Below are 27935 nucleotides of genomic sequence, written 5' to 3'. Positions count from 1 at the left end.
TATTTAACTTGACTAGTTAAATGAAATAGAAAATCCTACAAAAGAAATATTGTCTGGCGGCTATCTAACCCAATTACAAGAAATAGAAAATCTCATAATAAAGGGTATAATAGGAAAGAAAATTTTGTAGAGTTTTAACTCAAACACAAGATTAAGTCGGAAGGAATTAACCAAACGCTTGATAAAAAATAATCCATGTATTACTAATCCATGTGAAACTAATCCTTGTGTTATCAATGTTTGTACGAAACAATCCCCTAAGTATTTAAGAACCAAGGGCCAAGAAGAGAAACGTTTGAGAGAGAAAATTATACTGGAAAGAAAAACCTGCAAGTTAAATCAAAAGAACAGATGAATTTATCTGAATAAGAAAGAATCACTGACCAGTTTACCATGTGATACGCAACACCCCCAAACGATAGCATTCTAGGAGATGATCTTCCGCGTTCTCTTGATTTCGTGTCATTATTCTGAATTAAAATAGTCTCAAATCAGTACTGCCCTGAGCTTTATCAGCTCAATTGTGAAAAACTAACCTGTGCTGTACTATCTGGATGTGTTGAAGTAGAATCAGTCTGCGCTGTATTATGTGATATATTTGGGAGTCCAGCATCCACCATTGAAGGATCACTGCTGTTTCGAACCACTTCAGTTTTGCTTGTTGCAGTGTCAGCAGAATCATCATCAGCATGTCCACTGGTCTCTGACTTGGAAGAGAACAGTGATGTGACAATAGTCTGGAACTCATCGGGGACATCAATCTCAGCCCAATTTTCTTGGTCAAGTATAGCCTTCAACTTTGCCATCTGAATTAACCAACAAAAACAATTTATGATCCATCTGGAAAAGGAACAAACTCGAGATTCATAAATTCAGCTGGGAAAGGAACAAACTCGAGATTCATGTTGGAAATCAACAAAGGCCTTCGCCTGTGATTGTATGGTTCCACGGATACTATACCCCAACCTTCCACCAATCTGCTTAAATTTGAATAACAGAGAATTATAAGCATAGACACACAAATTAAAATTAGTAAAGGATATACTTCATAGAAAGACAAAGTTTTACTTTCTCAGTGGCGGTAATAAATTCCTGAGTGATGTTATATATGTTTAGGAACTCCTGCAACCTCAACTTAGAGTGGAGAGGAGCACGAACTCCAAGGATCTTCGCCCATCTTCCATGAGCAGCATCACAAGCTGCAAATACAGCTTCTGTATTCTCTCTCAATATATCAGCTCTATCAAAGAAATATAGATGTATAAGTATCCAGCAAAAGTACTGTTGCAATTTAAGTAGTCTTCCAAATAAGACACCAATTTAAAGCACAGAATAAAATAGTTAGCCCATATTACTCGACTTTGCTAACAAAAAAATAAGCATGTTTCTAAAGTAGTCCAAATTACTAGCAGGTTTATGCTCGAGATGAACCAAGTTCAAGCATGATATTAGAATTCAAATAAGAATAGGAATAGGAATCCTAGTTGGAAAAGGAATCTAATATAGTGTCGATAAATAGGGTCTTTATGTAACAATTTAGATACACAATTCGATAATATTCTCTTCTATATTTCTCACATGGTATTAGATCATTGGTGAGAAACTTCAAGTAACCGTGTCAATTCCGGCTACGGTTAGGACTGTTCTCACACATGCTATGTACTAGCTCGGCTCGTAAAATAATCATACAACACTTTATGGCGAGTTTGACCTAGGTTGACGCGGTCCACATAAGTGCTAGTGGAGAAATATCCCACAGCATGTGTCGTTCTCTTCCTTCCCCTAAAAGTCCAGCTAACATGACTTCTTTAACTGTACTTGGCATTAACCATTGAAGACCAAACCAACACAGTATTTCCCGCCAAAAAAACAAATGCGCTCCAGCAATGTAGAAGGAGATGATTAGTGTCTACCGAACTATTGCACATGAAGCGCCAGCTCACACAAGTAATCCTCCTATTCCTCCATTATCCACCATCAATATTACCCCTCTTGCAGCTAACCAAGAGAAAAGGCACACATTTCATTGTATCCTCCTATTCCTCAAACTATCCACCATCAATATTACCCCTCCTGTAGCTAAGAGGAGAAAAGGCACGCTTTTCTTTGTACCCTAGGGATCCACACTTAGAAGTATGAAATGAACCCTCCCTATCCAAAAGATCCTCACAAAAGGACTTAACAGAGAAGATATTATTCCCCATCCCCATCTTCATACATCATGACTATCCAATGTGATACTTTGTTAGTTAAGTAACTCCTTTTTTTTGAGATAAAGGTAACTGTGTATTCATAAAAGGCTCATCATCAAACAAATGTTCAGCATAGCATAGGTCACTTACAGTCTCATCAGAGCATCTCAAACTACCCTATGGAAGATTACAAATTACCTATAAAGTCAGCAAAAAGTCCTATATCCCCATCGTATCTTGTTTACACCAAATGCCAATGAACTTCTCCGCCTTGAAGCCTTTGTATATTGTTGTACCGACATCTCCTTTGGCATGAAACCTCAACATATTAGATAAAGTAATACACAAGGAATTGTTCCCGCACCACCTGCCACCAAAAACTTACCCACTCCCATCTCCTACACTGAAGATGTATCCCCATAAACTACTCCCACCCCTTTAAGATTTCACTCAGAAGCCCACGCCTACAAGGAAGAGTGATATTTTTAGTCCTCCTTCTAAGACTCCATATTTCAGGGCAATCAGCCCCTCCATAGAGCGAACTCCTGTATCTCGAATCTTCATAAACACTTTTCCAATAGCACCTTGATGAAAACCTTTAAATCTTCATCCCAAGTCCACCACTCCACCCCAACACTTGTCGTGACAGTCTCAAAATTTTACATGGTGAAACTTTTCCTCCCTACTTGAGAATCCTATAGATATTCCCTCTAAGAATGTCCCAACTTCTTTGTAACGCTAACTGAAGCATGCATCCAAGACATACATAAAGTATGCAAGAATTCTCGAAAATTTACATAGCGTAGGTCTCTTTTCAACCCTCTTAAAAATTGGGTTCCAAGTTGTTCCTAGTTAGATGCTCCTAGTGGGTGACCAAGATGAGTAGTAGGAAGTTCTCTCGCCCTACAGTTTGACACTTGTGCTAAGATCTCAATGTTCACCATCTCACCAACTTGGATTATTTTCACATTTTCTGAGATCAATCTTTAAGCCCGACACCACCTGGAACCATGTCAATACTTTTCTGAGATACTCCACATGAGTCCTGTCAACATCACAAATCACTATAGTGTCGTCAGCTAATAAAGATGAACCCCTTACTGTACCTTGCCCCCATCCGATATTATGAACCCCCCCTCAAGGTAACCTCTCATCACAACTCTATCCATATCCTACTCATTTCTTCCATATTTAGTATGAACAACTTATGTGATAGCAAATAGCAGAACTCCCTGACTCACACCTCTCAAACTACTGAGAAATCCACATGAGTTGCAATTCCCAGTACCTAACAATTGAAATACAAAAACTTATCCACATCCCCCATCTTGTCCCAAAGCCCATCTTCAGCATAATGAAATCAAGAAACTCCTATTTGACATGATCATAGGCTTTCTCAAGATCAAATTTGCACAAAATCCATAGTTCCCCTTGCTTTCTTCTCAAATCAACCACTTCATTTGTCACCAAAGCTGCATCTAGGATTTGTCTTTCTTTCACAAAAGCATTTTATGAAATAGATACGGTCACATTTAAGCCCCCAATTTGATGTGATCAAAGGCTTTCTTTTTCTTTGAAAATGATATGATCAAAGGCTTTCTCAAGATCCAATTTGCACAAAATCCTCAGTTTCGTTGCTTTCTTCTCAAATCAACAACTTCATTTGTCACCAAAGTTACATCTAGGATTTGTCTTTCTTTCACGAAAGCATTCTGTGAAGTAGATACTGTCACATTTAAATCCTTTGTAGTTTATTGGAAAGCACCTTAGATATACTCTTATAACTACTTTCCACCAAGCTACTCAACTTAGTAAGATAAGCTGAAAATCAATAAAAATCACATCAAAAAGAAAATTTCAAGCTTAATGTTCAAAAATATATTATAAAATTTAATAAAATATAGTATATTCGCATAATTAGTTTGTTATTGCTATACCCAGGTAACATTATAAGCTTAAGCTCCATTTCTTATTCAAGATTGATTTTAAGAGCTAAATAATGGTTTGAGGTAATACAAGTGAATTTGAAATTTGTTTTGCAAACAACTACGACAATTTTTTTCAATAAATGTGGGGTTTGGGACAGCTTACATGGGCTACTTTCCACCAGCACAGGTACCAGATAACCTTGTCTACCAAGCTTGTACAGATAAAAAGAAATTGCGCTAATGTTTTTAGCTTTGTTGGAATTTGAATTTGAGACCTCATAGTTTTCAACCCACTTCATTGACCCAGGGTCACACCCTTCGGTGAAAACAACTCGACTCATTTAATGCCCTAAATACTAGTAATAGAACCAAAACAAATAAAAAAAATTATGACAACCTAAACCCCAGGGGTAAAAACCCCGCTCCTATGCAGTAGCTCGCAAACCACATAGGAGAGGTAACCGGCACTAGGAAAGCCCAGTGCGACGAGCTAGACCCAAAAGGCAAACCCCTTGCTTTCGCTGGCAAGAGGTTTTGAACTTGAGACCTCCAAGCCCAAACCACTGGGCCATCACAAAGGGTAAATCAAATAAAATCTTTTGTAGTCCGGATTGGAACATTCCCAACAGAAACCCGCTATATAAGGAAAAAGAACAAATACAAAAGGAAAAAAGAAAAAGAACTGCCAAGAAAATTTCAGCAGCCAGTTAACATGGTTTCCAGATGAGGTATGTGCTTCCACCAACACAGAATGCTAGGAATAAAGTACGAGAACAACTTTGGAAAAAAAAATATGGTATATTTCCTTCCAATCTTAAATGACATGATTCACTAGACTTTAGATTAAATGAAGAATTAGAGTAAAATTAAACCAATAAGAGTGGAAGGATCATTGAAGTAGAAGCTCATTATTCATTGTAATAACATTACATCTTTGTTTAAATGAATCTGAATTTCTGCAATCTGTAGATGGATCGAATAATTTTTTTTTTAATAAGATGGATATGGTATCCTTGCTTGTATATGTGTGTCAACCATTTGGATGTCCTAAAAGGAAAAATCTGTCATATAAATAGGAAATGGGTAATTGTGGTCTTGGTTTATCAGGCCAAAGTTCAGTTTAGTCCTCGTGAAGGCTGACTACATACATTAAACATTTTACAGATAGAAATATGTTGTTGTTGACCTCCACTACAAATGTAATGGATTCTTAATGATTGGACTGGACTATGGATTCTTAATGATTGGCCAAGAGCAATTTTAAGGAAATTTTTATTTCTTTTTACTCAATCTTTTTTTGGAGATAATACACTATATTGTTATGATATTTGAAATTCTGTCTTTCTTAAACCATAAAACAAAACCCACCAAAATAACCTGCATTAGCATAACACAAGGAAGATGCATGGTTTAGAAGCGAAAAATAACTAATTTATTGATTCTTTTGGAGACCAAAAGACACATTAAATTAATTTGGAGTTACATATGCCACCGGGATATTATGAGAACCAATTTTGAAATTTTTCAATGAAAGGACATATTTTCAACAAGCAAATACACAACAAGAAGTTGATTTTCCCTCACTACAGGTTCCGAAAATAAAACCACAATAGCACAAACATCTAAGAATAACAGCAAATGAATGTAAATAAACCTGAAATTTCTCGATAAATTTGACATGGTTGCTGCATCATTTCCCTTCTCCTGAATTGAGAAACCCCTGGAAAAGTTGCTTGGGGGAGAAAATTGTGAAAAGGTGGTGATCTGACCGTCACTTTCACTAGCAGTTTCTGCAGCTGCTGCTCCAAGTGCAATTGCAGCAGCAACTGAGTCAGCAGCATAATGATCATCAAGATGGCAGATAATCCACTCAATTGTTTTTTTAACTTCAGAAGCCTGGACTAAGTGGGCCTGCATTCACTAAAAGAAAAACATCAAGTTACATCATACCAAAATTAAATAACAAAAAGAAAGAAAAAAAGGGCAAAAACTAGATTGGTAAAGCAGTCTAGTTTGGGAGTAAGGGTAAAATTACCAATTCGTTACACCAACCAAAGAATCCCCTGCAAAATTAGGGTCCATCGGTTGGGTGTACAACAGCTTTAAGAGAAAATATCTTTGAAATGAAATGTTTTACAGGAACAACTATCTTAATCATTTAGGTCTTTAGTTCAAATTCAAGCTATAGTAAATTTTGGCAGCTATGATGGTAGTGAAGAGGTAGTGAGGGGTGAGGTGATAGTGGTACCTGACAAAAAGAGTACGGAATAGTTGGTTGGACTATATGAAGTGAGTCATTGTAGAAAAGACTTCTACCTGTAGATGGCACTAGTTGTTTCTTTCAAGACATTTTCAACATAACTACACACCTTAAATGGGATCATATTCATGCCCCAAGAAATGAAGTTGTAAGAAGAAAACTCAGAAAGTTAAATTGTAACAACTTTAAGACATCATAATCAAGACTAAACGCAATAAGATATGCAATTGGCCTATAAAGCAGAGAAATTCTAACTCTCACAGTTCAACTTATCCAGAAATCAATATAAGCAACCATCAGCCACCAAATCAACTAATTATTAAGAGTCTGAACCAGATGAGGATCTCAAGTACTTATAATTGGTTAGAACAAGTTAACAACTCAAGCATTGATCCAAAGGGTCTAGGGATCTTATTAACATTGCAATAGAATCCTTTTAGGAATATATATTGCATGAAAATGAACTTTATATGCTTGATTGGTGGGTTTGTTCCACAATAACTAAAGGAGTTGCTTTATACGTCAACAAGTGTAAACATTGCAATAGAATCCTTTTAGGAATATATATTGCATTGCAATAGAATCCTTTTAGGAATATATATTGCATGAAAATGAACTTTATATGCTTGATTGGGTTTGTTCCACAATAACTAAAGGAGTTGCTTTATACGTCAAAAAGTGTAAAAAGAAAAGCAACATCACCTGATTCAAGCACAAATCGAAATAAACAGAGAAAGGTATGGCAAGTACACATTACCTGCACTATCATGAAAATTGCCTTTAAAAGTTGAACAAAACTTTCTGGTGCCAGGCTTCTCAATCTACTGGCAAGAGATGAGCTCCCACCTAAGTCAGAAGATACATGAAATCAGAAACCAAAGCATCAGTCCCCCTTCCCCTAACTGTGCAGACCAAAATGAATCAGCCTCCTTAGCACCATTTGATTTCTAATTAAAAGAAAAAGGAAATAAACCCTTTTGCCTATTGAAAATCTATGTTGCACGAATCCTCCAAAATTGCCATAACACCATGTCGGGTCCTTCACAAAAACTGCATTTTTGGAGGATCTTACACGGGTGGGACGCATCTTTAGAGGATCCGTACAATATAGTTGAAAAAATTTACTTTTCTATCAAACTCTTCTCGTCAAAGTCAAGTAGCTGTCATATATTAAATTGTTAACCCACCATCTGAATCAGCTACTCGCTCTCCTGCAACAAAATCTGAATCTGAAGGTTGAGCAACCAGAACACGAAGCAGCTCTTCAACTGCTGTTTTAATGGCTGTTTTCATGTCAGCTGTAAGAGTGTCATGATATATTCTCAACACAGCAGGGAGTTTTGCCTGGAATTTATAAAATTCAAACATGAAAATGCTCATACAAAAATTTCTGGGTAAAACTCCAAATGCTCAAAAAACATTCATGAAATTAGATCAAAAAGTTATTTATTATTTGACGAAGCAAGAAATTCCTATGGTGGCATCAAGAGGATGCAGAATTACCGAAGATATAAGTTAGCTCCAAAACACGCTAGCTAACAGTTCCAGGGAGCTAGCAAAATCCAGAAAGTGTTCAGGGGAATTTACAGGGGAGAGCTTGCACCAACTATAGAGTAGCATACATTTAGACTTGAGTACTGAAATTTGAAGTTGATAAACCATTAAAATATCTGTTTTTCCTTTCTTTCCATACTACCCAGAAAATGCGTGCTGGAATTGTATTCCAGATTTTCTTGGTGGGTATACCACTATACTTGAGCACCAGACCTCCACTGCTACTTCAGGAAAATAAATCCATAAAATATACCCCATTAAAGAAGACCAGAGTATAATATTTTCTAGTTCACATATAATGAAACTTGATGGCTCTCATGATGATGAGCCTAGGTGACGATAAGTTATCATACACACACACAAAGACAGAGAGAAAACTATGGAACGAATGGGGTCGAAAGGTTACATAACCTCTATCCACTATATCATCCTAGGCAGTTTTCAGCCCCTTGCTTCTTATGCCAACCTACTTCTAGTTTGGTCACTAAATAAAATTACTCTTCACTTACACTGGTCGAACTAATAAACCCACCCCCATCTTTTAGTCTAGCAGTTGTACATTGTTGTATGTTCCATTTAAAACAGTTATGTTTTAACAACAAAAGATTAAGAGTTTGGAAGATTCCAACTTCAATCACCATCTATCCAGAGGCTTTCACCATTTCTAATATCTTCTATGTTATTCTTTATGTTCATCAGAGCTCCTTCGCATCTAATTCCACCTTTTACCTTATGACCAACATACCTCGATACTTCACCTAACATGCTAGAGTAACAATTTAACACTTGTCAATATGATCTGATCCAGATTTCTACACATATTTTTGCTTCATCAAAATTACCCGAGATTATTAGGGAGTATAAATTAAAGTGGCATGTAAGAGTCGTCAGAAGACACTGAACAATGACCTAGTCACCTAGATCATGATATGACATTGAATAGTCACCACCTCGAGAAAATTGCGATCAACCCAAAACTTGAATAACACAGATAAGCAATGATCCACAGATAAACCAGAGAGAAAACTCACAGTTCTAAGTAATCCAATAACAAATGGAAGAAGCCGGTCACGGAAATTTGAGGTTTCTTCTTCATCCAATTTAGCCTGCAATATTTCAAAATCAATTTAGTTTGACCTGTTGCAAGTTGCCTAAGGCACAGCAGTGGAGAGCATTGCTATGGTAGGCATTAATACCACAGCTTTCTTATCGACCGATATATTGAAATTCAGGATGATATAAAGAGGACACATGTAAACCCTTCGCTCCCATGTATTCCACTTATTTGGATTATTGAAAAACAGAAAATATATGAACTACAATTATAATCAAGCGTGTAGAACGTTTTGAACAGCCGCTGTGAAGGATTCCTTCATCTTCCGACTAGAGTTCTATAAAGACTCAAAACACCTGTTCTTTATGCAAACTACTGGGTACTGTATCTTTTACAAAAGTGAGACTAGCTTTCCAGTCTAACATACAGAACGAAAATAATCTGCAGCAATAACATCAAAATACAAAATACACAAGTTAGCCCTTACTTCATGGCCTTCTCCATTAATTGCAATGGTTGCCCGTGCTCTAAATTTTGATGTAATTGCCGCATCCATGTTGCCAGTTTCTTGTATGGTTATACGTAAAAATTCTGCTGAAAGAATGCTACAAGATTGAATCTGGTAAGTGACAATTCTAAAGAATGCTATATTGTACCTTTTTTACAAGGAAAAGTAAGCCAAAAGGTGATTCAAGGGAATAGTAAATAATAGATCCAATCACCAAGTGCTTGGGAAAACAAGAAATAAAGAAGCAGAAGGTACAACTTTCAATCCTGAGTAGAAACAGATGGGCAAATTAACTATGCAAAGGATGGTTATGTCCTGAACTTAGTTTATTTGTTGGATAAACTATTATATCCTATGCTGGAAGCACAAGCACCTCAATAAGAACATATCAAGAGATAAATGCACCAAATTTTACAACGGAAGATGCAGCTTTTCTTAGAAAATTGCAAAAAACATAATAAAATGAAGTCAGCAAATCCAAGAAACTGATTAAAAATCTAACTCGAATAGACTAACCTATTGATAGAATCGATTGAAGTGGCTAATTCATCACGAAGGTGTCGAAAGCAATGTAGACCAGCCAGTTCATCTCCATCCTATCAAGAAGTAAATCATTTGACAGTTAGAACATCTTCCATCATAAGCATTTGCAATGTTCAAAATCCATATATAAATTTTAGTGATAGTTACCAATATATACCATTAGACCATCTAGTTTACCGAGCATGCCGAAGTATACACTACATATACACTCAGTTATATAATGTGTGTATATGTACGTAAATTATATGTACATGGGTAATACGGATGTATATTATATGTAGAGGTACGTATATTAGTATAAAGTATACACTACCTATACTGTGAACATAATGTGTAAACTAGACGGTGGCTCAAAGGTATTGGACTGTAATTTTCTCTAATTCTTTATGTAATTTAGCATTTTAAGCCAACAATAAAAATCAAAGCATCATAAACTGAACGGATTTCCGAAGTTTGATGTATTGCTGCTTCGAAAGGATAGAAAGAGATTGAGAGAGAGAAAAGGTGCAACCTCAATGAAATCCAAGAAGAATCTAGAGTGAGATAATCAATATATAGAAAAGGCTAAGCGTGGAATTGAACACGAATTAACGTACCAATAAATGTTGCAAGTCATCTGTAACATCTAAAGCTCCAGCACAATCTGCAGATGCAACTAGCTGTATAAAATAGTTGTTAGATAAATACCATGAAGTTGAAAACATCACTTCCAATAGATTAAGGATAAGTCCGAACACAGATGAAGAGCTAACTCAGATAAATATTGAGAACGGTAACAGTGTATTCATCAACCCAAAGGTTGTGCTGAAATTCATAATTACATATCCAGAAGTACAACCTGTCCTTGTTCTTCTTACAAGGATTCTAAATACTGTAATAAAAAGGCAAATCACACACCAAAACATGATAATCAAGGATAAGTCTGAACACAGATGAAGAGCTAACTCGGATTAATATTGAGAAAGGTAACAGTATTCATCAACCCAAAGGTTGTGCTGAAATCCATAATTACATATCCAGAAGTACAAAATGCCCTTGTTACTCTTACAAGGTATCTAAATAATGTAATAAAAAGGCAAATCACACACCAAAACATGAAAATCAGAATAGAAGAATACTTGGTAGTAATCACTCCTCTGTTATGATATCAATAGACAAATGGAGTAGCACCCCAAATTTCTCATGCCAAAAAACATTAAAATTACAAAAAGCAAAAGCTCAAATGGCTGTCACATGGCGACCTGGTAAAAGATGACCACTGCTTATACATGCAAGCATGAAAACACAAGGGAAAATATCTTAAAATTTTGAATTATACAAGGAGTGAGATACAGATAAAATCTCCAACCTCGCACTATACCATCCAAATGGAATACCTATAGTGAATTTTCACTTGGCTTAAGAAAACCCTCTCTTCTCGTAATTGATACAAGGAGTCAAACTAGTGGTTGCGGCGTGTTGAGGCACGTCGGGTTCCCGTACGCTCTTCCTGCAGGCCCAAACTAAAGAATTCAGGATTTATATATGTTTCAGGCAGGTGAGAGATAAAATGCATTTCCCTCTTCATCCAGGTCTCCTGAGTTCTTTTTACCTTTTATTCAAAACCCAACACACAGACGTTTAGTTGGTCAATAGAACCTCCTCAGTTAACCGCTCAAGGAACAAACATAGCAATCGGTTTTTTCCACTTTGAATACATTAGAATCTTTTTTAGACCTGAATGTCTCCATATCCCAGTGAACATCCTGCTTCCTTCGCAGAACCACGGTGCTCATTCTTCTACTAAGTTGTACCTAAATTCAATGCTGTGTGTATACTCTATTCACCTTTCCTTCACACGTTCTTTCCTTCCTTTGCAAACGTTCGTTGACACAAACCAAAAAGTGAAAAGAGGGAGAAACACCTATTTGCAGCTACTTATGAACTAATCTCAGGAAGTACAATACAACTCCATGTTTGATATACAATACATCAGCACTTTTCAATAAAAGTCCAAAAGTTCCAAAATAATCTAGCAATCAAAGCATCACACAAATAAGATATATGTTTGCTCCACATCAAAGCATCACACAAATAAGATGTGGATTGGTCATAAACCTTAGAAGATTGTATTCCCTGAAATATACCTTCTGAATCAACAATAGGGAGCAATAATACTGGAAGTCAGGGATAATCGAGGATTGAATCTCAACTTTACGAGAATGTTCAATGACTGGGAAATGGAAAGGATGATAGACTTCTAACATAACATTGAACAGTTCAAGGAATTTTCTACCAAGGTAGCAAGATTAGTGTGGCTAAAGGACAAGTAGGGGAGATTCTCAGTCAAATCTTCCTATAGATGTAACAGCAAAACAAGTCCTCAAGTTGGTTCCTGCCCTAGGAAGATGATCCGGAAAGTTAAGATCCCTAACAAGGTGGCATGTTTTCTCTGGTTGATGGCCAGGCAAGCTGTATTAACACAAGACAAACTGATGAAAAGGGTCTTCATCTATGTTCCAAATGTTGTTGTTTTTTTTTGTGAATCTGAAGTTGAGACCATAATCAACTTTTCTAACACCGTTAAGTGACAGAACAAGTTTGGCAGTTCTGCATCAAGTTGAGGGGGCTCAGACGGACCATGACAAGGAACATCAGAAGTTCTGGCTTGCTGGAACAGACATGGTAATTTGTCAGGACACAGAGAGACATAGAAGATTGTCCCAGCTTGTATCTGGTGGTCAATATGGATGGAGAGAAACCAGAGATGTTATGAAGGTAAGAGTAACACTTTTCAGAAACTGAAAATGAATTGTTTAGTGTTTTGTCTATTTTTGGCGTATTCATGAATTTCTCAAAGAGGCAGAGAACATTTCTAGTATCTTAGGTTGTTTAAGAGGTTAGGTGGTAAATTTAGCTTCCGTTAGCTACTATTTGTAACTAATACTGAAAGTACACCTCTGGTGTGGCTTCCATTGTTGATAATAGATATGTCAACTTCTCAACCAAAAATAACTTCCTCTCGCATTGTTTCCATTCCTTCCAGATTGCAATGGAGCTTGCCTTAAGCACCTAAAGGAAGGCCAAGGTTTGTAATAGGAAGAGAACTAATGCCACACAACCTATAATATCAGCAAGGAACTGAAGATGAGGACCTCGTTTATAGGGAAGAGATGACTCTGTTAGAAGTTCACATGCAGCCCAGAGACCAACTCAAAAACCAACAGTATAATTCTTAAATAGAGCACTTGATCAGTCATAGCATCGTAAGATAAGAGCATCATCTGCAAATAAAATGTCCAGGGTAGAGCTTCAATGATTTGCTGCAAAGCCTTTAATCCATCTCAAATCAGCAGTGTTTTAACATCAAATTCAGTTTCAACCGCGAAGATGGGGAGGGCCTTGGAACTAAAGATTTAAAGGTCTTTAATAAAGATTTATTGGGCAAATGGCTTTGGAGGTTTGGAGTTGAGGTACAAGCTTAGCGGATGGGGGTGATAGTTGATAGATATGGCATTGCGGAAGAGTGGTGGAAAACTAGAGAGATCATTTTGCATTTTGGTTGTGGTTTGTAAGGAAATATCATGAAGGGATAGGATTATTTTTTGAAAAATATCTCATTCAAGGTCAAAGAGAATAATTTTGGGGATAGGGCTGGTGTGGGGACATTTTAGGGTTTGTTTGGAAAACCCAGGTAATTGAAATTGGTGTAACTACTAGGATAGTGATTACACAGCCTAGTAATTACACTACAGTGATAACCTGTTTATTTGTCATAATGTAATAACAAGTGTAACGCTTGGTTTCACAAGGGCAATTATACAGATTAAATTTATAAATTAAAAGTTAATATTTGACAAATATGTGCTTTTATAAATGATATTAAACTAGGTATTTAAGTTACATATTGTCTTGTGAAAATATGTTATTTAATAAATATATATTTTTCAAATTAATAATATATGAATTTAATAGATTTAGAAAACTAAAAAGTAAACATTTTGGAAGAACATCATAGATTGCATGATGTTTGACAAAAAGATCATGTTATAAATATAATTTCATAAAATTATTCAAATGTTTAACCAAATAAATAATCTATCAATTCTAACTGAAAAATGAATGGCATGTAATGTGAAATAGCACGTCCATACTACTAAAGGAAATAAATTGGAACTCAAAATAAATCATAAATTCAAAAAAATATATATTAACATAATACTCTTTTTTCAAATTCCAACATAACATAAAATAAGAGCATTATGGACCTTTATGGAAGAAAATCTGATTCTAAAAGTGGGAAGCGGAAACAGCTTCAAATTTTGGAGAGATGGTTGCATTGATCGACCCCTTTAAGTGAATCATTTCCGTACCTCTTCTCCATTTGCAGCAATCCTGATGCCAAGGTTGTGATTGCTGGTACACATGGATGGAACTTATCCTTCAGAAGACTTTTGAATGATTGGGAAATAGAGAGAGTGGCCTCATTACTGGAAAAATTGGGGGGTACTAGCCTTGATGCAATGCAACAGACAGGGTTATCTGGAAACACAACAAGGAGGGCAAGTTCACAGTTAACTGTGCCTATAAGGTAGGAGACATGGGAGATCTAGAAGTGCTCAATATCAATGGAAGAAAATTTGGAGAGGTTTAATTCCCACAAAAGTGCAATGTTTCACCTGGTTAGTAATCAGAAAAGCGTGCCTAACCCAAGGCGTCCTTCAGAATGAAAGAAAGGACACTAGTACCAAGATGTTTTCTATGTAATCTAACTGGGGAAACAAAAAGTCACTTATTCCTACATTGGAAGTTCACAGCACAGCTCTAGGAACTTTTTCTCAACATCACCAGTCAAAGTTGGGCCGTACCAGAGCACACAGCTAATCTATTCAGTTGTTGGAGCAGAAGAGGAGGAAGCAGGACTCAAAAGAAATGGTGGAAATTGATACCATCATGTATATGGTGGTCTGTAGAGAGAAAGGAATAGAAGATGTTTTGAAGGCAGATCCAATTCCATTCAGAGAGTAAAAAAACAGAATTGCTTAGCATCTTTACTTTTTGGTGTGAACAATTATGTATAGTGGATGTAGATCAAATTGTGGAGTTGATAGGAAATTTGTAAAACATGCTCGCTTTATTCTTCTGTAGAACTTCTTGTGTTAAACATGCTCTCTTTATCACTAACCAGGTGATAGCAATAACAAAACAATCTCTTCTTGAGATAATGTGATTGAGAATTTTGTGGCAAGATCTTCAATTGTACCATACTCCATCTTGGATGCAGTGGACTAGTAGATTCATTTCCGAGTTGTACATGTTTTTAGGAATGTTCCAACCAAATTTTATTTTGGTTTGACTTAGTTATAATTTTTTTTTAAATGATAGTATTTGATTTGGAATGACTATTAAAAACGACCCTAAGAAAAAACCAAACCAAAGCAATAAATTATATACATAAAGTTTATAATTATATATGTTCAATATATTAATTTTAATAAATAATGTTAATACTTTGTATATTATTTCATGAAATGTTATTTATTTCTAAATGGCTAAATAACTTTAGACCCTAAGGGGTCGTTTGGTTTGAATTCAAGTTATGATGGGATAAATTATGATGAGATAAGAAATGATGAGATTATTTTTAGTTTTTTTTTTTCTTTTTGATAAAGGTAATGATGAGATTATTTTTTATTGAGTATTCGGTTTGTTGTATTCAAAATAATAAATTTTAAGAACAATTTATTGGTTTACAAAAATACCCTTCATAAATGTAAAAAGTGATGTAACAAAAGGGTTGAAAGAGACATTTTTGTCATTTCCTTATTTTATCCCGGGATAAGTTATCTCGGGATTACTAAACCACCCAAAGGGAGGAATAACTTATCCCGACACTAATTATTAATCTCGGGATAACTTATCTCGAACTTGCCAACCAAACAAAAAATTAAGTGGTACTATAATTTAATGCCAGGACTAATTGGCATTATTCTTCACACTAAACGATCCCTAAGCTTCTAACGTGATTTATTTCTCAAGGCCATGTTATATCCATCTAGGCCCGAAGCCTTTTCTCCTTCACAACTTCTGATGGTTTTCTCGACCTCTTCCACAAAGAAAAGTCGTTGTAGTACTCAATGTACTCTTTAGATATGGTGGAACAATCTGACCAGTAGGTTGGCCTCAACTTCTCATATTCCATGTACAAATTGTTGTAAAAAGTGATTCCCCTTTGATCTCCTCCTGGTCTTCCACCAGTTCCCCAAATTTTGGGATCCTCAATTTATTGTACCTTTTATAAGCATTTGCAATCTTGTGAAAGAAGTTTGTATTTTAATCACCAGCCTTTATCCACAAGAATTTGGATCTTTGCCTCAATGAATTTCTTCCAACCAATTAATGCATTTCCAACATAGTAGATGTCTAAAAACAATCTGTCTAATTCTACCACTATATCCAGCCAAAAACTTGTCAGGAGAAGTTTTACACTTAGCCCGATTCAAGTCTTTACTTCTCTCCCTCAATCATGTTGGTATACACTTTTGCTTCCTTATCCTCATCCCTAACTTTGGGTGTAAGCCATGTAGAGATTAACCTTGGTTTTTCATCTTTACTTCTCTACCATGGAAGACCCCCACCCAAAAACAAGAAACAAGTTACATTTTTGATCCCCTAATTATAATCCTTTGTCTCATGTACCGAGGCTTTGGTTAGTAGTAAGAACACGACATTTGATATGTGGATTAGGGCACATTTATGGATTCGATCACTATTGCATGCTAGTATTTAAGTTGGGAGAAAGGTAGAGTGGCGAGGTCATACTCCTCAAAATTTCATTCCTTTGTGCCAGCTAGAGACGGGCAGAAGTCACAGGGGATTTCTCCAATATCAAAACAATTATAATCTTATATGCATCTATGTTTGGCATCTCCAGCAAAAGCTATAATATTACTGAAGTTAATGTTGACAGGACATTTCGAAAGTTCCATCTGTTCTTTCATTTGGCTTTGATTTCGCTTTAGTGCGTCGTAAGGTCAATTTGTAAGTGCAGGATTGTATTTTTATGAAGTTTTCTCTTTGCTCAACTTTTTATTGTAAGTAGTTTGTTCTTACCTTTCTTCCATGGAAGACCTCTACTCACTTTTATTATTTTTTATATCAGGGCCTCTTCTCACTCTTTTAATTTTTAACAGGGCCTCTTTCTCACTCTTCTAATTTTTATCACGGCGTTTACTCACTCTTTCATATCAAACCTTAAGCTGAACTACCACGACCTACCAAATCACCATTGAGATTCAAGTTGCCACAAAGAAAAAAACAAGATTTCTAAAAGATAAAGAGTTTTATTGCCTTAATTTTATAACCTATCCTCAAGCTACACCTAAGAAGAAATTGTCAATCCTAATGTTTTCATACTTTTATCATAAATCTAATTTTTCAAAAACCGTCAACTAGAGAGTACATTCACTAACACTTTTCTAACCTCATAAAAGAGGGTTTCCTCCAATACCATCAACTTGTGGCCCGTGTTATGCATGAGGAGCTACATAAGTGCAACTTCTTTCTTCTATCAAAGAAGATCATAAATACTGTTTATCCACTATCATTTTCACATAATCTCCATGAAATTTCTCTGATTTCATCTATTTTCTAGTTAACAGTAAGTAACCTAATCCAAAAGTACCCCAAAGGTAAGCATAAGTGGGATTGTTGGCAGAATTCAGAAACAGATATAGAACTAAAGATGCTCCAGAATCAAACTTACCAAATTGAGAGTTGATAAAGCTTGATTAACGTATATAATGAGCTTCAGCTTGTTCTGAAGAGCAACCAAATCACCCCTCTTTACATTCAGCTCCTGCAACTTTCTTGCAGGCCCCACCAAATTAGTATCCAGTAGCCTTATTGTCTCTTTCAATTCCCTGATCCTCTTACACCCTTCAACTATCTTTGAATTCAGATCCTCCAGCTGCTCTTGTGCCTCAAAAAACGAACTTGAACGCAAAGAAATCTCCCTCACCAAATGCAGCTCCACTACATCCAAATACTGTGACAATTTTTCTTGCATAACCAAATTCTCAGCCGTAGTCCTAAATGGACAGGCAGCTTTAAAGGTGGCACCATCCTCTAACTGAAAATCTTCTTTGAAGTACAAAGAGGGCACTTCGCGAAGACATGCGACAAGGGCATTTTCACCATTTTGATCGTCAAGGAGGCTGGATTTACTGTGCTGTTGGATATCATGAAAACGGGCAAAAGGGTCGGAAAAGGATGTAATGTAAGGGAGAAAATCGGTTCTGGCTATATCAGATCCGGGTTTTGGAAGTGGGTTTAGTGAGGTGAATTCAGGAACGACGGGAAGAGATGAGGAATTTGATGGCCACCACCATCCATCTGATTTTCCAGCATGTGGGTTGTTAAGAATTGATGCTAAGCTTTGGTTATGGCTATTAGCATCGGATACTGATTTCGACAAATATGGTTTCTTGCAATTTTCATACCTTCCCGATGATGGGGAAGGCTTTGAATCCATCTTTTTCAGTTATGGGTGTGATCTATACGAGAATGTATGTAGATCTGAAGAGTAATAACTGTTGATTGTGAAGAATTGTTACCGTTTTTGGATCGAATGCATAGAGTGAGAGAGAGAAGAGAATGAATCTGCACTCTGCAAATGGAAGGAGCCAGCCAGTGCCAGTGGGCGGTTAAGGAGGGGAAATGACTAATACAGTACTTGCGAACCGTTGGTGGCAAGGATGACCTCAATCGATTGATTATGGACCAGCAGGTTGAAGAATACGATTAAAAAAAGGATCCAGTAGTTTGGGCCTTTGAGGGAAAAAAATTAGAAAGATTACATAAATTAATACATTTCTAAAAATAATTACTAATTTTAGTGATATCTTTTATTTATTATCATTTATAATAATATTATGATAAATCTATAATATATATATTAAAAGAGAATTATGTATGCAATATATTTGAATTATATTTGTTTTTGAAATATATTATGTTTGTTTTGGTAAAAAATTGTCACATTGTATTATAAGTGTATTAAAATATGTGATTAATGTATTATTCATCATTAAAACTTATATTATATTTGAATAATAAATTTATCTTTGTAATATGTATTAAATTTGTATTATAAATGAATTAAAAGTGGTCAAGTGAAAAAAACATTTATTGCTATAAATGGTAAATATTTTTTTATTATAGTATATTTATGTAAGTTTCCCAAAAAAATAATACTATGTGTTTGGTATTTCCTCATGTTTGGTTCATAAATTCTTTGTAAAATGTTTTTAAAATTAAATTATTTTCTTTAAATTTAAGTAAAATGGCTTACCACACAAAAAATAAGAAAAAATATTTTTCAAAACTCGTTATCCAACTTATACCTCAACTTTTCATCCTAAATCAAGTCTCGAGTATCAATTCTCGTAATTTATTCGAGATTCAACTCCCGATTCTTGACTTGGAATCCGACTCCCGACCTCAACTCGAGACTCAAATACTATTCCCAAGTCAAATCACGTTTTGGATGACGGGTCGTGCGTCAAAAATCTGGGTCATATTTCTGGTTGGGTCCCAAATCAGGTGTTAGGATGAGTTTTCATGTGAAATGTTGGAGTTGGGTTTCATATTGAGAGTCGAGGTTGAGTCCTAAGTCAAATATCGGCTTCGGGTTTCGGGTTCGAATTTAGGTCCCGAATCTATCGATAAGGTCGAGTGTCGGAATAAGATCATGGTTCAAAAGTCGGGTTTTGTGGTTAGGTCCCATTTTGAAACTCATGTCCTGATCGGGAGTTGGGGTCGATCGCAATTTAGAAGTTGGGTCATAAGTCAAATCCTAGGTCGGAGTCAGAGTCGGGGTCGGGTCTCGTGTCGGATGCTAGGGTTAGGGGTCGGGTGTCGAGATCATATCCATATTTCAAAGTTGGGTTTAGGGTCGGATATCGGGGTTGAGTCTCAGGTCAGGTCCTAGTCGGGAGTTGTGGTCGGGTCTCGGTCAGATGTCGGGGTGGGTATTGGGGTCAGATCCTGATTCGAAAGTCGGGCCCAAGATCGTATGCCGAGGTTGGGTCTCGAGTTGGAAGTGTAACACCTTGAAAATCCAAGACATTGTAAAGCCTAACATCGGTGTCATAAAGTCTAAACACTGTTTCTAAGTCCATTTTTAATGAATATAGGTCATTTAGGAGGTTTAAGAACCAAAACGTCCAAAAACGTCCGGGAAGTTGGTTCAAAAGGGTGTTAGTGTGCCTTAGCCTTTTGACTAACTTTTAGGAGTCGGAAATGTATGAAAATGGGTAGAAAGGTAGCTAATGGGTATCTAAGTTGTTTCATGATTGAAACGTCTGGGTACAACTCCCCAAGGACCAACCAAGGGCTCTTGAGGAGGACCCCTACAATTTGATGCAGCACTGCCTGGCAGTGTGCATCGACGGGACAGACGATGGTCTGTGTGTGGCTCGACGGGGCGTCGAGGCCACCGTCATCCCACACTTAGAAAGATTCTTTCGTGAAGGCTCTTGCTTACCTAGCTACTATTACACGCGACGGAAGGGGGTTGACGGGGTGTCGAGGCCATCATCATCCCATACTTAGAAAAAAATTGGAGAAAGCCCTTGCCTTCAAAGTCTCTGACCGAGATGACGGAGTGAAGGACGTAGGGGGGGTTGTCCGTCGACTAACCGACGGACCGTCGATCGGGGTCTCGTCGGTGAGGGTCGAGTTTCATTGTTAAATTTTAAATGATTTCATTTAATTAATTAAGTGGTTAAGGAGTTAGTTAGGGATTAAAGGGAGACTAATTAAGTTAATTAATCCCCACTATAAATACCCTTAACCCTCATTAATCTATAAACATCTCTCAAAATAAACTCTCTTCCTTCTCTCTTATTTCTCTCTCTACATGAACTCACATTGAATGCTAGCAATAACTAGGGTTTGGGGGCCGGAAAAAAGGTGGATACTTCATCAAATTGTTGAGAAACATTAAGGTATGGGTTCTATTCATCTTTGAGATTCTTTCCTCAAAGGGTTCCTTCAAAATATATTTCAAAAAGTTGAGTTTTCTTATGAGTTTCATTCAATTACGAAATTGAAGTTATGGATTGAGTTGTTAATGAATTCTTAGGGTTTTATTGAGTAGATTAACATGTAAGTCAACTTGTTAATGGTAATTGTTGATGGTTTGGTCTAAATTGAAGATTATGATCCTCTATCACTAACCCTAGGTAGTGATCTAGACCTATATTGTATGGTGATCATTCAATTGAGTTCGTTGTTGATTAGATTACTATCCTATGGTGCTATTATGATTAAATTAAGATGAATTATAGGCATATCATGCTAGTTCTTGAGATGTGATTTAGGTTATGAATTATAATGTGAAATTAGCCTATGTACCTTGCCTCAAGTTGTGATCTAAAGGTGAGTTGTGTTATAGAGATGCAATTGGCCTTGTTATTTTATTAGTTATCATTGTGTAATGATGTTACTTCCCAAGTTGGGTTGAGTTACGGGTTGATGGTAAGACCTTGATGATAGACTATGAGGAAGGTTTAGTGAGTCATAGAATCTCTATCTTCACTTCCAATTATAATTAATTGTTGTTAAGTCATGATATTACATTTGGAGTATGTCTTGTACTAGGACTATAGGGTGGTATTATGTTGAATTGAAATGTCTTGACTATGTGGTGAGGTTGATTAAGGTGTATGTGCTATAAGGATGGTGAAAACTATCAATGTGCCTTAATATGTTATAAAATGCTAAAGTGTTAACCTCACTTATATGGATTGTGATGAAAGGACTTATACTCATACAATTCTTGAGCTATTGATGATGAAGATTATACAAGGGGTAGACCATATGACCTAAATTAAGTTATGATTGATAATTAAAGGATTCAACACATTTCAATAAAGGGACTTAGCTTAGCACCGAGTGGACTTGACAATGGGAGGTAATGGCTTTCCATAGAGGAAGTATTACCCTATAGGTCTATAAGTGATGTTGACTCCCCTTTGAGGGATACTCATCGAATGATTCCCATGAGGTGAGGCCCCAATTACTAAATGGTATGTAGAGGGAATGCATATCGCTTAGTTCCTTAAACTATGTTGCCATCATAGGATACTAGCTAGTGGATCCACCTAGAAAGCTATGTTTATATTAGGCTTTACCTTGGCCGGTAGACCACCTTCCATCGGTTTAAGGTCTTATAACACCGGATTTCACATTTAGCTCATGTGGTCTATGTCGGTTAAAGCGAATGTACCCTAAACCAAAATAAAAGAATGAAGTAAAGACTAACTAAAGTGACTTGAGGGGATTGACTTAGCTTAGGTAGGGGTATGTGACTCTACCTATGCCTTGCACTATTTATGGGAGCTTTGGGAAGTTAATATTATGTATATGGATGGTGCTAAATGTAAATGCTTTTACATGATGAGTCAAGATGCTTATGAACATGAAAATGGTCTTAATTACTAAAGATATGAATATATGAATACATGAGGTCTATGGGAATTTATGATGTGTTGCCTTACTTTGCTATTTATGTGATAATTCTTATTCATGCTTGGGATGATATTTGGTGATAGAGTATATGAGACTATGAGTTCAAGCATGATGATATACATTTTACTTCCTTAACTATTGGTTGTGCATAAGTCTTTAAAGGGGTAAAATGGCATGATTTAACTAAATGTCCTTTTTTGACATATTTTGGTGTTATATGTGCATATTGTCTCATACTTAGTACATGTGGAGTACTAACCTCATTTTCTTCCGCTGTCCCAAACATTTAGGCTTCGGTCATTGAAGAGTTTGGAAGGCGATATTTTTGAAGGCTTGGATTCTTCCTTTCATCCAAATGGGGTAGGTCCTCAACTTTCGAGGGCAATGCCATCTTCTAGCTTTGGATTTTGTTATGAGCTTATTGACTCTATCATTTCTTTCCTTGTTATTTGAATATTTTACTTTCGTATGACCTATACATGGTCTTGTTGAATTGATGTAAGGGCTATGCCCATATTATGATATCCATTTAGATGGTATGAGACGAGACAATCGTTGAGACTATTTCTATATTTTTCATATTTTTCAACATATGAATGTAATGACATGAAACTAAGAGGCTAGTCTTAGTCCTTAAAAAGGTTATCGACGCCGGCTATGTCTAGGGGGTAAACCCGGATGTGACAGAAAGTAAGAAATCACGAGTAGGGGTCGGGTCTTGGTTCAGAAGTCATGTTCAGTTCGAGTGTCAGGTCTCAGATCGAGGTCAATTATTGGGTTCAAGTAGGGGTCCGGTCTTGGTTTAGAAGTCGGGTCTCAGATCGAGGTCGGGTTTTAGGTTCAAATTTTGAGGTGAATGTCGCGATGGAGTCCCGAATTAATACTAGTGTCGAATGTCGTTGTCAAAGTCAGGATCAGGAGTCGAGGATAAGTTTTTTAACAGGAGTTGGGGTCAAATCTCGTATCAAATGTCAAGGTCCTATGTCGTTGTTAGATCCCAATTTGGAAGTGGGGTCCTAGATAAATGTTGAGGTCGGATCTCGGGTAAGAAGTCGGGTCAGGTCCTGTGTCGGGAGTCATTGGGTCTTAGATCAGGAGTTGAAGTCGGGTCCTAGGTTGAGAGTTGGGGTTAGGTCCTCGATTAGTTCTCATGGTCAGATTTTGGATCGGCCATTTGGGTCGTGTGGAAGTTGGATCATGGATCGATTATCAAGGTTAATTTTCGGGTAAGAAACTATTTTTCTACGAATTATTTTCTAGTCTCAAGCTTTAAATAAAAGATATTTTCTAAAGAAAAAAAATCATTCACTGTGTAAACACTAGAAAATATTTTTCACTCACCAACTTGTTAAAAATAACTTGTTTTCTAAGAAAATATTTTCTATGATAACATTTTCATTCATACAAAACATGTCTAGATGTCTTTCTTTTTCTTTTGAGACATCTCTCACTAGTTATCAATTTGCATCATTGCTTACAAAATAGAAAAAAATCCAGAAATATCCAACTACCTCCATTTATTGGTTAATTTTGTCTTTAGTTATATTATAAAGTCAAATATACCTCTATCATTCTTAAAGATTCAAAAATACCCCTTAATTAGATGGATTCCCCAATTGACCTGATTTCACCTAAAATTACCTAATTTACCTAGTTCTCTCTATTAACTCAACTCAACTAAACTAATTTGTAACATCTCGTAGATCGAAATAGTTAGGATTCAACAAAAAAACTAAGAATAGTTATTTTTGGAAAGAATAGGAAAAATCTGGAAAATTTCCAAAGTGCAAAAATGAGCTTTTGGTCATTTTCAAACGACCATAACTTCTAGATCAGGATTAGTTAGAATCAGTTCTTTATATGTTTGGATATCCATTGGAGAGATGTTTCCAACGCCACCGAGTTTGAACATTTTCAATATTTTATGAGGGAGATATGCCTCTCGAAAGTTTGGTTGTTGTATAGAGGAAAGTCCAATCCGAATTTTAGAACGGATAAAGTAGGCTTTTCACTCTACTAATTTTTAATTTGTTTTAAGGGTTTATTAGGGGTAAAAGTAAGCCTTAAGTCAATTTTTAAAAGATTGAATACGCTTAGGGCTTGGAAGAAAAGAGAAGAGAAGAAGGAGAAAGGAGAAAAGACCAAGATTTTGCCAAGATCGTTGAGTGAACTTCGTCGAGGCGACCCTTTAAGGTATGTGAGATCTTTCTATGTTGGGTTCTTCCATTCACACAACAATATGTTTAATTCAACGCAATTAGAGTAGTTGAATGATGAACATTGAAGTTCTTGATGAAAAACCGTTAAATTCTTGTTGGTTGGGTTGTAGTATACCTTTGGTTGTTTGATTCGTGTTTATGGGCTGTTTTATGAGTCTGAACTATTGGGTATTGAGAATTTTGGTGATTCTAAGTGTTTGGGGGTAAGATCCATGGAAGTTTAGAAGGTTTAGAATTGAAAATCAAAAAACGAAAGTCGGAAATCCCGTCTGACAAGCCTTGGGCTGTCGTGCCTGCCAGAGCCCCTCAGGGAAGCCTCTGTCTGTCTGACAGCCAGCCAGACCCTCTCAGGATAGTGTCTGTCTGTCAGGCTCTGGCATCCCGCGCCTCTCAAAGCGCTAGGGTCACCTGGAGATCTCATTTTCCCCTTTTTTTCATACTAGTTCCTAAGTGATGTACCTATAATTCGTAGTTGATTCCAACACTCTAGAGTACATTTAAATATCATGAAATCATCTATATATAAATGTGAGATCATGGTCCTTGAATCCATAATTCAATTCAAGGAAAGATAAGATCAAAGTCAAAGAAGTTAATAGTCAAGTTTAAAAGTTAAGAAACAAGTTAAAGTGTGTTCTTAAAGTTTTCAAGAGTCTTAAAACAAACATTTTTACTTTGTTAAGGCTCAAGCTACAAGTTGAGCAATGAGTAATATGTTGAGTCTAAATCTCAAAAGCTATAAGGGAACTAGTTTTCCCTAAAAGTTAAGTTTCAAGTAAAGCAAATAGCAAAGAGTGAGTTCATTTCTCAAAAACTATAAGGGAACTAAGTAGTGCCTAAGAGTTACAAATGTTTTCACATTTTGAGAAAGAAAGGAAGCTAGACTTCCACAGAGCCTTTGACTAGTTTTAGAAAATGGGAACTAAGATTTCCAAGAGAGCTTTTAAAGCTAATTTTGAGCAATTACCTCAAACCAGAGAAGAAGTTGTTTTAAAAACATATGAGCTAAGTATTTTGGGAGTAGTATTGAGCAACGATACGGGGACGCGAGTTCATATCAACTCAAGTCTCCATAAATCATATAGCCAACATAGAAAGATAAGAGATCATACTTTTTAGATGATTCTTTAGTGCTTTTTATTATAGACTAGTGGATCCACTTAATAGTTCAGGTTCTATACCGACAACAAGATATATAGCAATCATCTTGCAACGTGAGGTAAGACGTTGTACCATCTCTTAGGCTCATAGTGATGGTTGTCGTAAAGAGAATCTCCCACATAAATTATATTACTTTCATATATAAGTAAAGTTGAGTTTATTACTGAATTACCTTTAATGAACTAAGTGTCTATACTGTTTGTACAAGCTTTATATATATTGCATGTGTCCTGACTGCTTTATATTGAGTTGTTGTTTCGTGAGTTGAGCATAGTCAAGGTAAGTCCATCCTTAATCCTTTCAAGCTTGTAGTTGTTGTTTAGCATTCTAACTCGCATACTCGTACATTCAATGTACTTATGTCAGTTGTCCTGCATCGTCTTATGATGCAGACGCAGGTAACCAGGATCAGCATCCAGCACCTCGTTGGTCTAGTTGAGCATTCGAAGTCAATGGTGAGCCTCCATGCATTCCGAAGGACACTTTTATTTTCTTTCTAGTATTACATTTATAGGATGTTGTGGAGTCTGTCCCAACATCCATCTAGTATAGCAGAGACTTCATAGACAGTCAGATAATTCACTTTTGGGTCTCTCCTTATAACTGATGTTTCATCTTGAGATGTAAGTGTCATTCTGGTCAGACTAATATAATTAAGTATTTCTCTTGAGAATGTTTCTTATTTATAGTTGAGTTAAGCTAAGTCTTCCAGTGAGTTAAGTATACCAAGTCAAGGGTTCGCTCAAGGCCAACAATGGTCATTGGGTGCCGGCCACGTCCAGGGTGTAGGCTCTGGGCGTGACATAATTAAACTTGTATAAAATTAAACTCATAACTGAATTGAAGAAATCTTGCTTAATTCAACCTTCAAACAATACCTATCAAATAAGGAAAATTCAGGTGGATAATATGCCCTTGATGTATCATATCGGTCTTCTTGGTATGATTAAGCAATTAAACTTTATCTAAGCTTTAAACAACAATCTCCAACGAGTTAAAATAGTATTGGATCGTGAATAAACTATCCAATCCATCAAATTTGTTTTCTAATGATTTCACAGACGATGATCAAGATTTTCATTTAAAAAATACCTCTTAATTGGATAGATTTCCCCAAATCAACTTTAATTGCCTGATTTTACTTAAAATCATTTGATTTACGTGATCGCCTCTTTAACTAGATCCATGAAACTAATTAAACTCACAAGAACTAAAATCCATAATCTTCAAACAACACCCAATGATTAAAGAAAAATTAGGTGAATAATATGTCTTTGTTATAGCATGTCGATCTTCTTGGTACAGTCAATTAGTAGTTGGACTTGATTTTAACTTTAAACAACAATCGCTCATAAGTTAAAACAATGCTAGACTGTGAATAACATATTTAGTCCATTAAATATCTTTTTCAGAAGTTCAACATTGATGATCGAGATTTTCTTTTCAAAATGATTCAACCAAAGAAAACCTCTAATATGTAGTGATAATAACAAATCCAACTCGGAGTTACAACACTCTAGTCATCGATCTTTTGAGTACATATTTTTTTCAACAATAAATTTTAATTGAAAAACTTTGTTTTGATCTTCAAGCTCCTTTAGTGGAGCTTTTAAGCTCAAATATTCAAATTCAAGTATCTCAAAGTGTTAATCACTAATTTGTGCATCTAGCTTAAGATGGAATCATCTCCAACAATGAACCCAAAGCCTGCATATTTGTACAGCACAATAATTCGATAGTGAAAAGTTTGAACCTTGAAGCAATAATAATGGTCCGACTGGATACAACCCACATTAAGATTCTCAAAATAGTCACTAAGCCAAATGTTAACCCCATATTGTAGCTAAATGATCACAACCCGAAATCAACCTATGATAGCGTCTACCATAAACTCCCAGTAGGTAAGCAAAAAGTCAATTAGTACAAGTGATAAAACACTAAAAGATAAAACTACGGGGAAGTATCAATAAGAAAAGGTGGGCTTATAGCATAGATATGTATAT

General features: G+C 36.1%; 1 protein-coding gene across 2 annotated transcripts in view; it reads right to left on the bottom strand.

The window, feature by feature from the left end:
- LOC107011533 (vacuolar protein sorting-associated protein 54, chloroplastic-like) overlaps nucleotides 1-18806 on the bottom strand; it is a 35384-nt gene extending 16578 nt beyond the window's left edge. The window contains exons 1-12 of one of the 2 annotated variants that reach the window (XM_027914608.1): nucleotides 17784-18806; nucleotides 10636-10698; nucleotides 10013-10092; nucleotides 9476-9593; nucleotides 8966-9040; nucleotides 7568-7724; nucleotides 7138-7226; nucleotides 5775-6031; nucleotides 1069-1240; nucleotides 894-977; nucleotides 537-806; nucleotides 385-470 (exon numbers count right to left, since the gene is read on the bottom strand). In XM_027914608.1, the coding sequence (XP_027770409.1) occupies nucleotides 385-470; nucleotides 537-806; nucleotides 894-977; nucleotides 1069-1240; nucleotides 5775-6031; nucleotides 7138-7226; nucleotides 7568-7724; nucleotides 8966-9040; nucleotides 9476-9593; nucleotides 10013-10092; nucleotides 10636-10698; nucleotides 17784-18551 (2219 nt within the window). In that variant the 5' untranslated portion in view covers nucleotides 18552-18806. The remainder of the gene's footprint in view (nucleotides 1-384; nucleotides 471-536; nucleotides 807-893; nucleotides 978-1068; nucleotides 1241-5774; nucleotides 6032-7137; nucleotides 7227-7567; nucleotides 7725-8965; nucleotides 9041-9475; nucleotides 9594-10012; nucleotides 10093-10635; nucleotides 10699-17783) is intronic. The other variant, XM_015211068.2, reaches the window with a different exon arrangement.
- Nucleotides 18807-27935: the final 9129 nt, after the last annotated feature.

This window comes from Solanum pennellii, chromosome 2 (assembly GCF_001406875.1).
Source record: "Solanum pennellii chromosome 2, SPENNV200".
NCBI classification, from domain to species: Eukaryota; Viridiplantae; Streptophyta; class Magnoliopsida; order Solanales; family Solanaceae; genus Solanum; species Solanum pennellii.
Note: the sequence above shows the minus strand (reverse complement) of the source record. Positions and strands in the feature narration are given on the sequence as shown.